The 13,241-nt window shown below is 39.9% G+C and overlaps 1 protein-coding gene across 5 annotated transcripts in view; it reads left to right on the top strand.

Moving 5' to 3' along the window:
* Window positions 1-13,241, top strand: part of LOC135707875 (histone acetyltransferase KAT6B-like) — a 70,879-nt gene that overhangs the window by 43,413 nt on the left and 14,225 nt on the right. For all 5 annotated transcript variants that reach the window (XM_065229781.1, XM_065229779.1, XM_065229778.1 and 2 more), the window contains exon 6: window positions 9,556-9,850. In XM_065229781.1, coding sequence (XP_065085853.1) covers window positions 9,556-9,850 — 295 coding nt within the window. The remainder of the gene's footprint in view (window positions 1-9,555; window positions 9,851-13,241) is intronic.

Here is a 13,241-nt window from a genome sequence, read left to right as displayed (position 1 = left end):
AAATAATCCAAAAAGTTAAGATTTATCTGTTCGTATTCTTGAGTAATGATTGAAAAAGTATTAGCATATTATTGATTTTAATTTAAAAAACTTATTTTTCATGTATTCGATAATGTTAGGTTGTATGGAACATCTTTTGTTGTAGCATTTTTTCTCCGCCGCTTAACTCTTAAACCAGGACTCATATATAACCTAAACCTGGTTCAAGGCCCTAAGCTTCACACAGTACGTCAGTTAGCGTTTGGCTTTCAACGTTAGCAGTTTAGCTCGTGCCTTGCATTTTTTTCAAACCTTATTTGCTGCGTGCTGGCGTTCTGCCTCCCGGACGGAAGGTGCTGGTCGAATGTTGTCGTCGTCGTGTTTGTGCGTTGAGGTTGTGTTTCAGAAATGCAATCGAAGTTGCTGTGGCCAATATTAGACGCGTTTGTTTTCGGTCGCTGGACTTGTTGTTTCTGATTTCAGCGCTGATGTCGGTGTTGATTCGTAAGCAGCTAGTGCTGCGTCTTACAGACTGTGTACTGGCGAACTTGAAGCCATTGTGTCGCGAGTGATTGGTGATGGAAAGTGGACGCAGTCTTTTTTTCTCTGCTGAAATTCCTTTAGTTGGAGCAGCTAGAATGTGTTTCGTGGTTGATTGGGGTTTACGCTGTTGTGTGAGGAACGAAAGGCGAGAGTGCTGTTTTAACACCGGTTAAAGAAGTAGCGGCAGCATATCTATGAGAGCTCTTCGAAATCATCGTGATGTCATGGATTGCTTTGCAACATCGGTAGAGATCTTTGCTTTATTTTTCTTTTAATTTTCATTCCATTATTATATGAAACATTAAATGCTGGGGACGGGAGTGTCCACCACGATTGAAGCGAAATGGATGGGGAGAGTTGAAATGCAAACTCCCTGTTTTTTAACATTTCGTGAAAAACGGGTGGGCTTTTCTTCCCACAATGGAGACGAACCAGCCCCAGGCTGAAAGCCTCCCTAATAAAGATAAATTAATTAATTCTCCTGTTGGATGGCCTTTTTTTTTTAAACCGGTTGTATGATCCTGTTGTTGGAATGAGATTCTCATTTATCCCGTGGATGCACGTGGGCGATGTTGCCCACGGATTCACCCAAACCGTTTTTAACCCTTCATACAATGGCAGATTGAGTACAATAACAGGTTATTATACTTGATCAAGTCGAACAGTCTTCCGACAGTTGTCTGGTGTTAGTTTCATTTTATCATCATCATCATCATCATTTAAGATTCACATGGTGACAACAGACATGGGTTGGCAATGGTCAACGCAGCGCGACCACTACAGTCTTCTTTTTGTCTTAAAAAAATACTTACTCGGTGGTAAAATCTAAATTTAAATCTGATGGCTCTCATGAATCATAAATAGATGGATATTGTGAAGCTTTTGATATGCAGGAGATAACTCAGGATAACGATATTAAATTAATAATTCAAAATAAATCCATGAAACCATCAAAGTGAACTAGCACCTACGTCCTTCACTGCATGGTTAACAATAATGTGATACAGAATGCACGTAATTATGTACACGTTTTGTTACCAGGTGAGTCTTTGTCTTTGACACCGTATGGCGAGGTAGAGGGAAACAATGCTGAAAATATATATGTCTCCAATGAGAACTTCGTAGCAGCGGCGAAAAGATTGAAGGTGAAGAAAGTGCTGCAGTAATGTCTAGATGAATGTCGTAGCCAAATCCAAGAAAGGCTCCAGGGGATCCAGCATTCTATGGCCTCTATGCTTGCTGAATACACTCGGAAAACTCTTTGAATGGCATAGTTGAAGATGCTAATTTCAAATAACAGACTGTAGTGGTAATTACCACTACAGTCTGTTATTTGAAATTAGCATCTTCAACTATGTAAATCGTTGACTTCACGCAGAAGTAATACTAAACATATAGTCAAAGTACTCTTTGAATGGATTATTCTCAAATGCATGGAAAATGAGCATGGCTAGTCGAAGATGCTGTTCGGATTCTGGTATGTAAGATCTACGGTGGATGGAATTTCGACGGTGAGATCCGAGAAGTCGTCCAAACAAAAACGGAGGGGAAATCGATATTGCGCTGTGTTTGCGATATACGTCAAGAACCCTAATAAAAAAATACCATAAACGAACGATAACCCAAATTGTCGAACTTTTCCACAAATGGTTTGGATGATACCCCAAACACGTCGTTAAGCAAAATAACCATACAAATTTTATTAGGGAACGCATTCAATAGCACCAGCTGGGAAGCGGGATAGAATGAGAATCCCTGATTACCTCCATCCATGGTCCAACGCTCTGTAACGGGAAGTACAACGGCGTGCCGTTAGAGATGAACTAGCCTAAGGCTAAAAATCTCTTAAATAAAGAATTAAAAAAAAAAAAAAAAAAAAAAAAAACGGCGTGCCGACACTCAAGCATCCCAAAGGTGTCAAGATCGTTGGTTTTGTGGACGACGTCGTCTTAACAGTAACAGGCGATACGCTAGAAGAAGTGGAAATGTTTTTTATTGTTGTTTTACATCAATAGGCTTAATGAAGCCCCAATGATGTTAAACTAATACATGTCATTTATAGTTTTAAAAATACATTCAAGCATGTTCATAACATTAAACACTATAAAAAACCTTCATCTTATAGCTAGTTACTTCTGCCAGCGAAAAACGGAAGAAAACCTTCAACGAAGCGCATCACGGTTGAGATGAAAGTTGAAGGCAGATGCAACAATGTTGAACACTCAGTATTCTCCATAGTTAGTGCGACGCAGAGGCAGCCTTAGCATGAGGTTGTTACGAAGTGTTCGGGGTTGAACATTCAGATCGATTTGCTTCAGGATAGCCTCGCTACCTGTCCTTCCCTGTAAGATATAGGCGACGGTTAAGGCTTGGCTTGTGTTTCTTCCTAGTTCGGAGAGGTTCTAAGTCGATAAGTTGACAAAGGCTTTCGTAATTGGGTAATCGAAACGGATCATTCCAAGGTAATCTACGTAGAGCAAAACGAAGAAAGCGACATTGAGCAAATTCGATTCATTCTGCTCCGTTGTTTTAGTTCGGTTTCCAAACTGCTGTAGACTACTCAAGCGTCGATAGAACATGCGAACAAAAAAAAGAGATTTCAGGCAATAGATGTCGGTGATGTTTTAGCTATCCTGAAAAAGAATCTTAAAGTCCTAGACGCCTTATCGACAACATATGCAATGTGTTGCTTGAATGATAGCTGCTAATCCAAGATCACACCCAAGTGTTTCATATGATTCACGCGTTGAATTGTCGAGCCAAGTAGGTCATAGCTAAATATTATTGGTTGTTATTTTCGTGAAAACTTAATAGTGGAGCGATCGAAACGGTTGAAAACAGGATGCAAGGAGTGAAGCTGCAGATAGCACACCACAAAACGGAAGTGCTATTGATCAGTAACTGCAAAGCGTTGCAGTGGGGAGAAATCCCAGGGTGTGATGATCGACGACCGGCTAAACTTCAACAGCCATGGCGACTATATCTGCGAGAAGGTGGTGAAGACCACCACAGTGGTAGCTAGAATCTGGCCGATTCTATCAGCCTGGGTGAACAGAAAGCGTGGTCATGGTTGCTTCAGACAAGGTCACCCTTCTGTACGGAGTGTGAAAATGTGGAGGAAACTTCGGAGCATGTGGTCTTCGACTGTTCTAGATTCGAAGCAGTGCGAAGGAAGATGCCTGTCTTTAACCCGAAAAATGTGTCGAGAGGAGGGCACATTATAGCAAATGACGATGAATTATACACTGGTATTAATTGTAATTGTAGGATTGGTATTTGTTGTAATTGTACGTTTGAAATTATGAAGTGTATGCAGTGAGCGTTGAAGGGAGCATGAGTGGTGAATGCTGACCTTACATTGCAAAGCAAGCATAAATGTATTTTTACCCTTCTTACAAAGAAGGGTATAGATATCACTTGAAAAACCGACTATCGATCCGAGGCCCGGAGGGCCGAGTGTCATATACCATTCTACTCAGCTCGACGAGATCGGAACATGTCTGTGTGTGTGTGTGTGTGTATGTGTGTACGTGTGTATGTGTAGGTGTATGTAACGAAATGAATGCGCTCACGTTTCTCAGCAACCGCTCAACCGATTTGGACAAACTCGGCGCCAAATGATAGGTCTTGGGGTCCCATTGAACGCTATTGAACGGTTTTGGAATCGGTGAACCGGTTCCGGAGATATGGCCGGAATATGATCCGGTGAATATGGGCCTTCACGCTGGATTTAACGGAAAACGTATCAAAACCATCATATACCATTCAACTCAGCTCGACGAGATCGGAACATGTCTGTGTGTGTGTGTGTGTGTACGTGTGTATGTGTGTATGTGTGTGTGTATGTAACGAAATGAATGCGCTCACTTTTCTCAGCAACCGCTCAACCGATTTGGACAAACTCGGCGCCAAATGATAGGTCTTGGGGTCCCATTGAACGCTATTGAACGGTTTTGGAATCGGTGAACCGGTTCCGGAGATATGGCCAGAATAAGATCCGGTGAATATGGACCATCACGCTGGATTTAACGGAAAACGTATTAAAACCATCATATACCATTCGACTCAGCTCGACGAGATCGGAACATGTCTGTGTGTGTGTGTGTACGTGTGTATGTGTGTATGTGTGACACATTGTGTGTATGTGTGTGTGTATGTAACGAAATGAATGCGCTCACGTTTCTCAGCAACCGCTTAACCGATTTGGACAAACTCGGCGCCAAATGATAGGTCTTGGGGTCCCATTGAACGCTATTGAACGGTTTTGGAATCGGTGAACCGGTTCTGGAGATATGGCCGAAATAAGATCCGGTGAATATGGGCCTTCACGCTGGATTTAACGGAAAACGTATCAAAACCATCATGCGACACATCAAATTACTACATAATTCAAAAATAAGATCAATGCAAGTCGTGTTAAGTGTTCCAGACCACATTGGACACACTTGGACATGTGCCGGGTACCCCGGGGAAGTTGCTTGAATATGAATTGAATTAAAACCCATTAAATCACATTAAAATACGATGATAAGGTGATTGGTAGCCTCACCAAATAGACTACACCCGGATATATTCCGGGTACCCCCAGGCAGTGGCGTAGCGTCACTGGATGACACGGGGGTGGGGGGCTTGGTCACTGATAATGACAATAAAATAAATAAACTTGAATAAGTAAGAAGGGTCTGATCACACCATAGGTGGATAAATTCGGGTTTTTTTTCCTCGGTTTGCTGTTTTGTACTATGGGACGGATTTGTCAAGAGTATATGGGAATCTGAAAATTATTTGGGGAGGGGCAAAAGTGTCCTGAGAACAATTTCATGTGAATTTTGAGAAGAACCCCGTACAGCAAGCGCGCGAAGGAGGTATAAGACGAGGAAGTGAACGTCGACCGAGGACAAGCGGTCGACGATCGAAGACACGTGGTGGAGGTGTTGCGAGGGGCCTCGACGAAGAAAACAGGTCAGATAGATTGTAAGAAAGTGGGAGAATAAGGGAGTAATTAGAGAAACAAAAGAGGGAGAATAAAAGTTGTCAGGAAAGTGAAATAAATCTTTAATCTTGAGTAGTGCAGTGCTTGTGGAGTTTTTTGTGTGCCACGTGCGATCATTCCCTACCCCGCGTAATTGCAATCGGTAAGCGTGCCGACCCTGAGTCCATTGGAGTCAGGGAGTTTCGGAAGTGCTCCTGACTGAGGTGGCTGACACTTACAAATTCTAGGACTAATCATTAACAATTCGAAGAGAATACCAATGCATAAATGCATGGTTGATGTCCAAGTTCATTTTACGTTCTTTATTATTTTTCAAACAATTCAGGCATAACATTTGATAACGGCACAAAAGCATTTGTAAACAAACTTTCTAAGACCCTTTACACGCGAACCAAAGTACGCCCACGCAAACTAAAAACAACATCGGATAGGGGCAACTATCACCTATCCGAAAGTGGTATTGGTTTGCGTGAGCGTACTTTTGTTCGCGTGTAAAGGGCCTTATAAAGTTTATTTACAAATGCTTTTGTGCCGTTATCAAATGTTATGCCTGAATTAACACATTTCAATACAGTTGACGTACACTCCGACGTTTTATGTTGTTGGCTGCACCTGGAGCATCTCTCACATTTTTTGCAATCCATGCTCTTGTGCCCAAATTCTCCACATTTGAAGCATCTCAGCACATAAATCGCGCGAACTATCGAGCACCGATCAAACCCTACATTAAATTTTTTCGCATATAACAAAGATTTATACATATCGAGATCGACTTCAATTACAACACTAATCTTGTTATAAGTGAAGCGTGGATTTTCAAACATGTTAACTACTTTTACATCATTTATAGCGATGTCTTCATTTTGACTTTTTTTTTCGGAAGAATACTGATCGCTCATGCCCACTATTTTCAACTTTGGCACCGAAGTGGGAACAACAGCACTATATTTTTCACCCAGATTGCTCTCAATACCAGTTTTTACATCATTTAGATTAGCTCATGTTGCACACTCAACAATAATAGAGCCATCTTTACCATTCCTAAAAATACTGATTTTGTGTGTTTTTGGATCTAACTGTGTTTTCAAAAACTTACGAGTATCTTTGCAAGCTTGAACTCTTTTGGTTTAATCATAATGACCGGACGATTCTTACGATTGCTCTGTTTGTTACTGTTACTAATATTTTTACTATAGTAGCACGACTATGTCTTTTTACAACATCCACAAAACTAGGTAAACTGACAACTTCTAAAATTAGCTACGTGGGCTTACCCCAAGGTTCATGTTTAAGTCCCTTACTTTATAATTTCTATGTCAAAGATATTGATAACTGCTTAGATAATCAATGCACGCTTGGACAGCTTGTAGACGATGCTGTGGTTTCCCTGAGAAGTTTACGTGCGGAAATCTTGCAACCATTGCAAAATTCCCTAAATAACCTGTCTTTCTGGGCAAGAAATTTAGGGATCGAGTTTTCACAGCAAAAAACTGAATTGGTAGTGTTTACAAGGAAGCAGTTTCCAGTCCAACTGCGTCTAAATCTTTTGGGCAGAGACATTACCCAATTTTTAACCTTCAAATACCTTGGAGTCTGGTTTGATTCAAAATGCACTAAGTATTTGAAACAAAAGTGTCAACAAAGGATCAACTTTCTACGATTAATTACCGGGACATGGTGGGCTTGCTCACCCGGAAGACCTAATTAAACTGTATAAAACGACTATTCTTTCAGTTCTTGAGTATGGCTCTTTTTACCCCTGCAGAACCTTTTCTGGGAGCTCTCATTAAGAATATTGATTAAATGTAGTGTCAGTAACAACCTTGTGATTGAAAACTTCGAAGAAATGCACGAATTGAGCATCCTATCTAGATTCGTGCGAATCTATCTTAATTATATGTCATCGGATATTAGCCTTCCGTGCTATAACCTCCCTCGTGTATGCTTTACTAACTACAGTTCTCCCATTGACTATGATCTCTCAATGAAACAGGCTATTCAAGGAGTTCCAGATCAACTTCGACCTATCTCAATTCCCCGTATTTTTGCTGAAAAGTACCAACAAGTCAATTGCAATAGAAGATTTTTCACTGATGGATCACGCATTGATGGATCCACTGGCTTCGGTGTCTTCAATGAATACTCAACCGCCTTTCGGAAACTTTAGGAACCTTGTTCCGTTTATGTTGCTGAGCTAGCAGCAGTCAACTTCGCATTGGGGATGGTTTCCGACATACCCATAGACCATTACTTCATCTTCTCGGATAGTCTCAGTTCGATTGAGGCTATTCGGTCGATGAAACAAAGTAGGCACTCATATTATTTCCTTTCAAAGGTAATAGAGCAGATGAGTTTGCTGGTCGAAAGATCATATATGGGTCCCCTCACATTGCTCAATCCCAGGCAATGAGAAGGCAGACTCTCTCGCAAAGGTGGGCGCACAACAAGGCGAGATTTATGATAGAAGAATTTCACATGATGAATTTTTCCCATTAGTACGTCAGAGTTCTCTTTTAAGTTGGCAAAACGATTGGACAAGTAATTCTCTTGGGCGGTGTTCCATTATTCCAAATGTTTCTTCGAGAGCGTGGTTCAAAGGCCTGGACGTAAGCCGGGGATTCATTCGCGTGATGTCAAGACTTATGTCAAAACACTACTCGCTAGACGCATATCTCTACAGAATAAACCTCGTTGACAGCAATATATGTAGGTGTAGAACCGGTTATGATGACGGCCCTTATTACGGGTGTCACTTCACGGTGAAAACGAAGTGAAGTGATCAGCTGTCACTAACGGTGAAGTGATTGCCGTGTAAATCAAATGAGAATCACTTCACCGTGAGTGACAAGTTGTCACTTCACCGTGAAGTGACATCGGTAATAAGGGCCGACACCGATCACGCAGTTTGGTATTGCCCGGGTAATGACGCCTCCAGAGCACGACTGTTGGATACCCTAGTGGCCCGAGGTAGACAACCCTTCCGTGAAGTAAGAGATGTATTGGGAACCCGTGATCTTCCCTACATGCAGGTGATCTACGAATTCCTTTGTATGTCTGATGTTAGAGTCTGATGTGACCATCCCCTCCTTTCCAAACAACTTCCAGTTATTGTGTCCCAGTCTTAATATCCTCCTGTTTCTGTGCTACTTGCCTCTGCCCAGCCAGGATTTGGTCAACCGTCCGAGAGTAGTATCTGAAGGAGGCTTCAGAAACCAGTTTCCTACCTAGCTCCTTCCAATCGAAATTGTTACCAATTAACCTCGAGCCCGCCACGAGTAAATGGTACCCAATACTAACCTAGAACTACTGCTGTTTAAAATGTAAATTCAAACATAACTGATCAAAGTGTCACACACGACTGAGCCTAGTAAATAAACGAACTAGTTAAAAAAAAACATTAGGTTGCCACCAAACGACGTATAATAACTTTGACTCAAAACCAGTATTTTTTAGCATGATCTGCGTTGTATGATTAAAACCCTGTGTAATATGTTAAACATTGCTATCACTATGAGATTATATGTGTTTAATTGGAAATATGAACAACTTTTCGGTCATCAAAAGAAAACATTATTTTTCTCGGATCGGTGCGAATGTTACTTTCAACATAATGAAAATTTGCTCTTGAATTGTAGTATTTTATTAATCCGAAATAAAATAAATGATTCGATCAGTAAAAATATTCCGTAATTCACGAATAGTTAGCTATATATTTCCCTATGTAAGAAGAGTGCAGATATTTAAGTTCAAGAGACATGCTAACATTGTTATAAATTATGTAAAATGTTACGATAACAGGCAATGGCAAATGCGCATTTAGAAAATGAATAATTGATATACATAATATCATCAACCAGTATGGGATATGGTATACTGAAACAATCGACTGTTGATTAAGTTAATAGACAAATTTCAGAGGAGATGGTGGTGTATTTAATACATGCTATGTATATAATAATAAGGTTTATTTTTTATATTCTATATACGACATATTTTTAAGCATAGCCTATAATCAATTTTTTTTTCCTCTTATCTCATAGAACAACCACCATTGCCTAATGGAGCTACGCAAAAAGATGCTGATCTTTACAAGCAGGTGCGCGATCAGGCTGCAAATTCTGTAGCAGAACTGATGCGACTCGATGCCAAAGTATTCACGAAAGATGTCACCCCAGAGCCCAACGCGTCGCCAACAAAGAAAACGTTACTTGCCAATACGCTTCAATCCCCGTCCAAGTTCATGGCTGCCCAGGAAAGATGTCCCGCGGCAATAGAATTTGGCAAATATGAAATTCAAACTTGGTATTCTAGTCCGTTTCCTCAGGAATACGCTAGGTAAGATGAAAAAATCGCTTTTTTCTTACACTCTCTAAAAAATGGCAAAATGTATACAACAATAATATTACGACATAAATCACTGCTAATTCGTTTTTTTGCTAACTTTTTTTAATTGATTAAGATTTTTAGCACAATGGCTTTTTTAGCTAACTGATTTAAACTTGAAGCGTGCTTAACCCCACTGTAATAGGGCATGTCACGGTAAAATTAATGTTGCTATTAGGAAAACACAAGCCTGTTTAATGTAGGGGAACTAGGGGCAAGAAGGTCACCCTGACGCGTTTTTATATGCGATTCCGTGAATATTTAAAGGAGTTTGTGAAACGAATTGTAAGTTTATAACCATGTCTCCCATGTATCATCATTGAAATTAAAATCAATATTGACGTCCTAATCAAGGGGGGCGACACATCTAAATCTTAATTCCAGATACTCAGCAAATCTCACACTAGCGAATTAATACTCGGAAAATCATCTTTAATTTATCGCATCTACTTGCATTGTGCATCATATTTTTGAAGAAAATCTTCAGAATCGTCATCAATCTTCTTTCTATCTACGCAGCGTGCGCGCAGCTAACCACAGCAAAACACATTTTTCCTGCATTGTAGATAGAGTCGCCCCCTCGGTCTCAATGCAGAAATTGTGAAAAAAAGAAATAAGTTGGAAATTCCGAAAACCTTATTTTATGATGCCTTATTCTTAGGCTAACTTTTCAATACATCAACACAACATGATTCTTTTGCATTTTTTACGACTTCGATTCGGACAGAACTTTTTAGAATGCTTCATAGGAATACCATGCATAGATTCATGGTGACATAGGATTGAAATGTTTTCATTTTCAAAATATATCGAGGGTGACACTCTTGCCCCGGGTGACCTTCTTGCCTCTAGTTCCCCTACTTACAGAGAAAAATAGAAAGTATGATGTATTATTACAGAAACTGTTAAAGATTGACATGTATCGTAAATCCACTATGCGTCCATGTTTTAATAGCATGCTCAGTAAATGCTTTATAAACGTATGGGTTAATTATTCGACATCACTGGTTTAGCCTAAAGGAAAAATCTGCTAAAATTATTATTTTCGTGCTAGTTAAATTCGGGCATGTGTTACATTCGGGCTAATGGTATTCAGGCTTGTGTTATAAACCTGCTCAAATCCCGTCAAAAGTAGGGTAAGGTGGGGCAGGATGGGTCATCCACTTGTTTTTTTTTTTGTCAACAGGCTTAATGTAGCCCAATGTTGGTTTGAAAAAAATAAACCATTCAACCATCATTAGGGTTGCGTTGAACCTTTTGATTTTGACAAACAAATACATTAATAAATGTATTAGCTGACCCATTTTGGCCCATCTTACCCTACACTGAAGTAAATAAACTTAAGAATATCATATGGCTCGACTTCTGAACTACACATATGGATTTTCATGATTGTGACTTATGAATGATTTTCGTCTAACTTTGAGGTAGCTCTTTTACGCCTTTAACAGTTTAATTTTCCCAAGCGTTGAAAGATAGTGGCAAAACACGGCCCCGTATTCTCAACGTCCATGGTTTGGTTACAGTCTCTCCATTTTATAATTTTTGTGTCAACATTATTTTTCATATAGCCGGCGCCAGTGGTGTAGTGGTAAGCGTGACTGCTTTCTCACCCCAATGGATCTGGATTCAATCCCAGCCGAGGTCGGTGGGATTTTTCAGAGGCATAAAAATCTCTGGTCACGTCTTCCTTCGGAAGGCGGAAGTAAAGCCGTTGGTCCCGGCCCATGTGTGTTGAATGGGTGCGATATCCTACGCAGGTGTGGAAGCTGCCTTCCTGCACATTCGATTGCTGTCAATGGATGGCAAAAGATGTCCGTCGGTGATAGGCTCTTTTCATGCACCATCAATGCAGAGTGCGCTAGCCGATATGGAGAGGAAATGTCATCCAATCCATTTGTTTACATCATAATGACGATTTTCAAAACTCAAAATAATGTACATTTTATTGCACAACTTGCAAATTTCCATCGGGAGTGGTCTCATTTTTCGATTATCTACAGATCTGAACTGATTTACAGTTGAAATAACCACACATTAAAAATCCGGAAGGTCATAACCGCTGCGACAATTTTATAAATCTTAATTTTTCGCTTCAAAAATATATGAAAGCACCCGGCTGGTGCAAATCCTGTTCACTGCAAATCCGATACAGAAAACAAAATATTCCACGTGGATGATGATTTCAAGCACCTGCGGTGGATAAATTAATCAGGAATCAATCGCTTAGTTTCTATAGGCTGCATTACCAATGTAGAGTGCGCTATGCGATTATGAGTTCCCTCTCAAGCAAACCGTGTTAACATCAAAATTACAATTTTTACATCTCAAATTAACGCATATTGTTATGCGTATCTTGCATATTTCCATCGAGAGGGGTCTTGTTTTATTATTTTTCACATATTTGAAAGGATTTAAAGCTCAAATAACACCACATAAAAAATCCGGAAGATCATAACCGCTGGGGTAGTTTATAAATCTTCACTTTTCTTAACAAAAATATAAGGAAGCACCAGCCGGTTCACTCCAAAATCGATACAGAGAACAATATATTCCATGTGGATGATGATTACAAGCACCTGCGATGCATAAATTAATCACAAAGGGTAAATACATTTTCCTCTTCCTATGCTTTACGGCGAAAATTTCAGCCCTCATCACTCTTTTGGTGGTTCTCTTATTCACCACCAGAGGCTGAAACGATCGCTTAATTTCTATTGGATTTCGCCTATTGGTACTAGATTGCGGAACAGAGACCGAAAGAAAAAAATATTTTTCATATGGCAAATCAATGAAATTCATACCGATTTCCCGTGGCTACAATTTATAAGTGAACACAACAACAAAAAGACAGCTCAAATCGGACGATCAGTTCTTGAGTTATGCGCGGTCTTCTTATGTGTGTCACTCTGCTTTAAATGGATAGATTTCGATTTTCAACACATCAGCCCAAATTGATTTTTTGTAATTTTTGTGAGACTTCATTTTAAACATAATGCTCATTCACAGTTTAATGGGTAAGGTAGCATTGAAAATGTGTTTATTTTCAAAATGATTTGGGGTGGCACTCTTGCCCTACCTGACCAGTTTTTTTTTTGTATTTGTACTTTGTGAATTTTTTGACTTGTGGGTGAAATACGATGATACATTTTGTCACCGTATCTAAACGTTTCATAATGTGAGTACTAGCGTGGGTCAAGTTTGTATGGTGGATCACAACCCCCTGTTCCATATTGCTGTTTCGATGGGTATAGAGGTCCCAAACAACGGTGTCATATTTAAACGAATTTGGTTATGATCTGCATTTGCGAGAGAATTTTAAATTGTGTATGGAAACGAAACG

The sequence above is a fragment of the Ochlerotatus camptorhynchus genome, unplaced genomic scaffold (genome assembly GCF_037179485.1).
Source record: "Ochlerotatus camptorhynchus isolate MF236.1 unplaced genomic scaffold, CSIRO-AGI_Acam_v1.1 ptg000322l, whole genome shotgun sequence".
Taxonomy (NCBI): domain Eukaryota; kingdom Metazoa; phylum Arthropoda; class Insecta; order Diptera; family Culicidae; genus Ochlerotatus; species Ochlerotatus camptorhynchus.
This window is presented reverse-complemented; position numbering and strand designations above follow the sequence as displayed.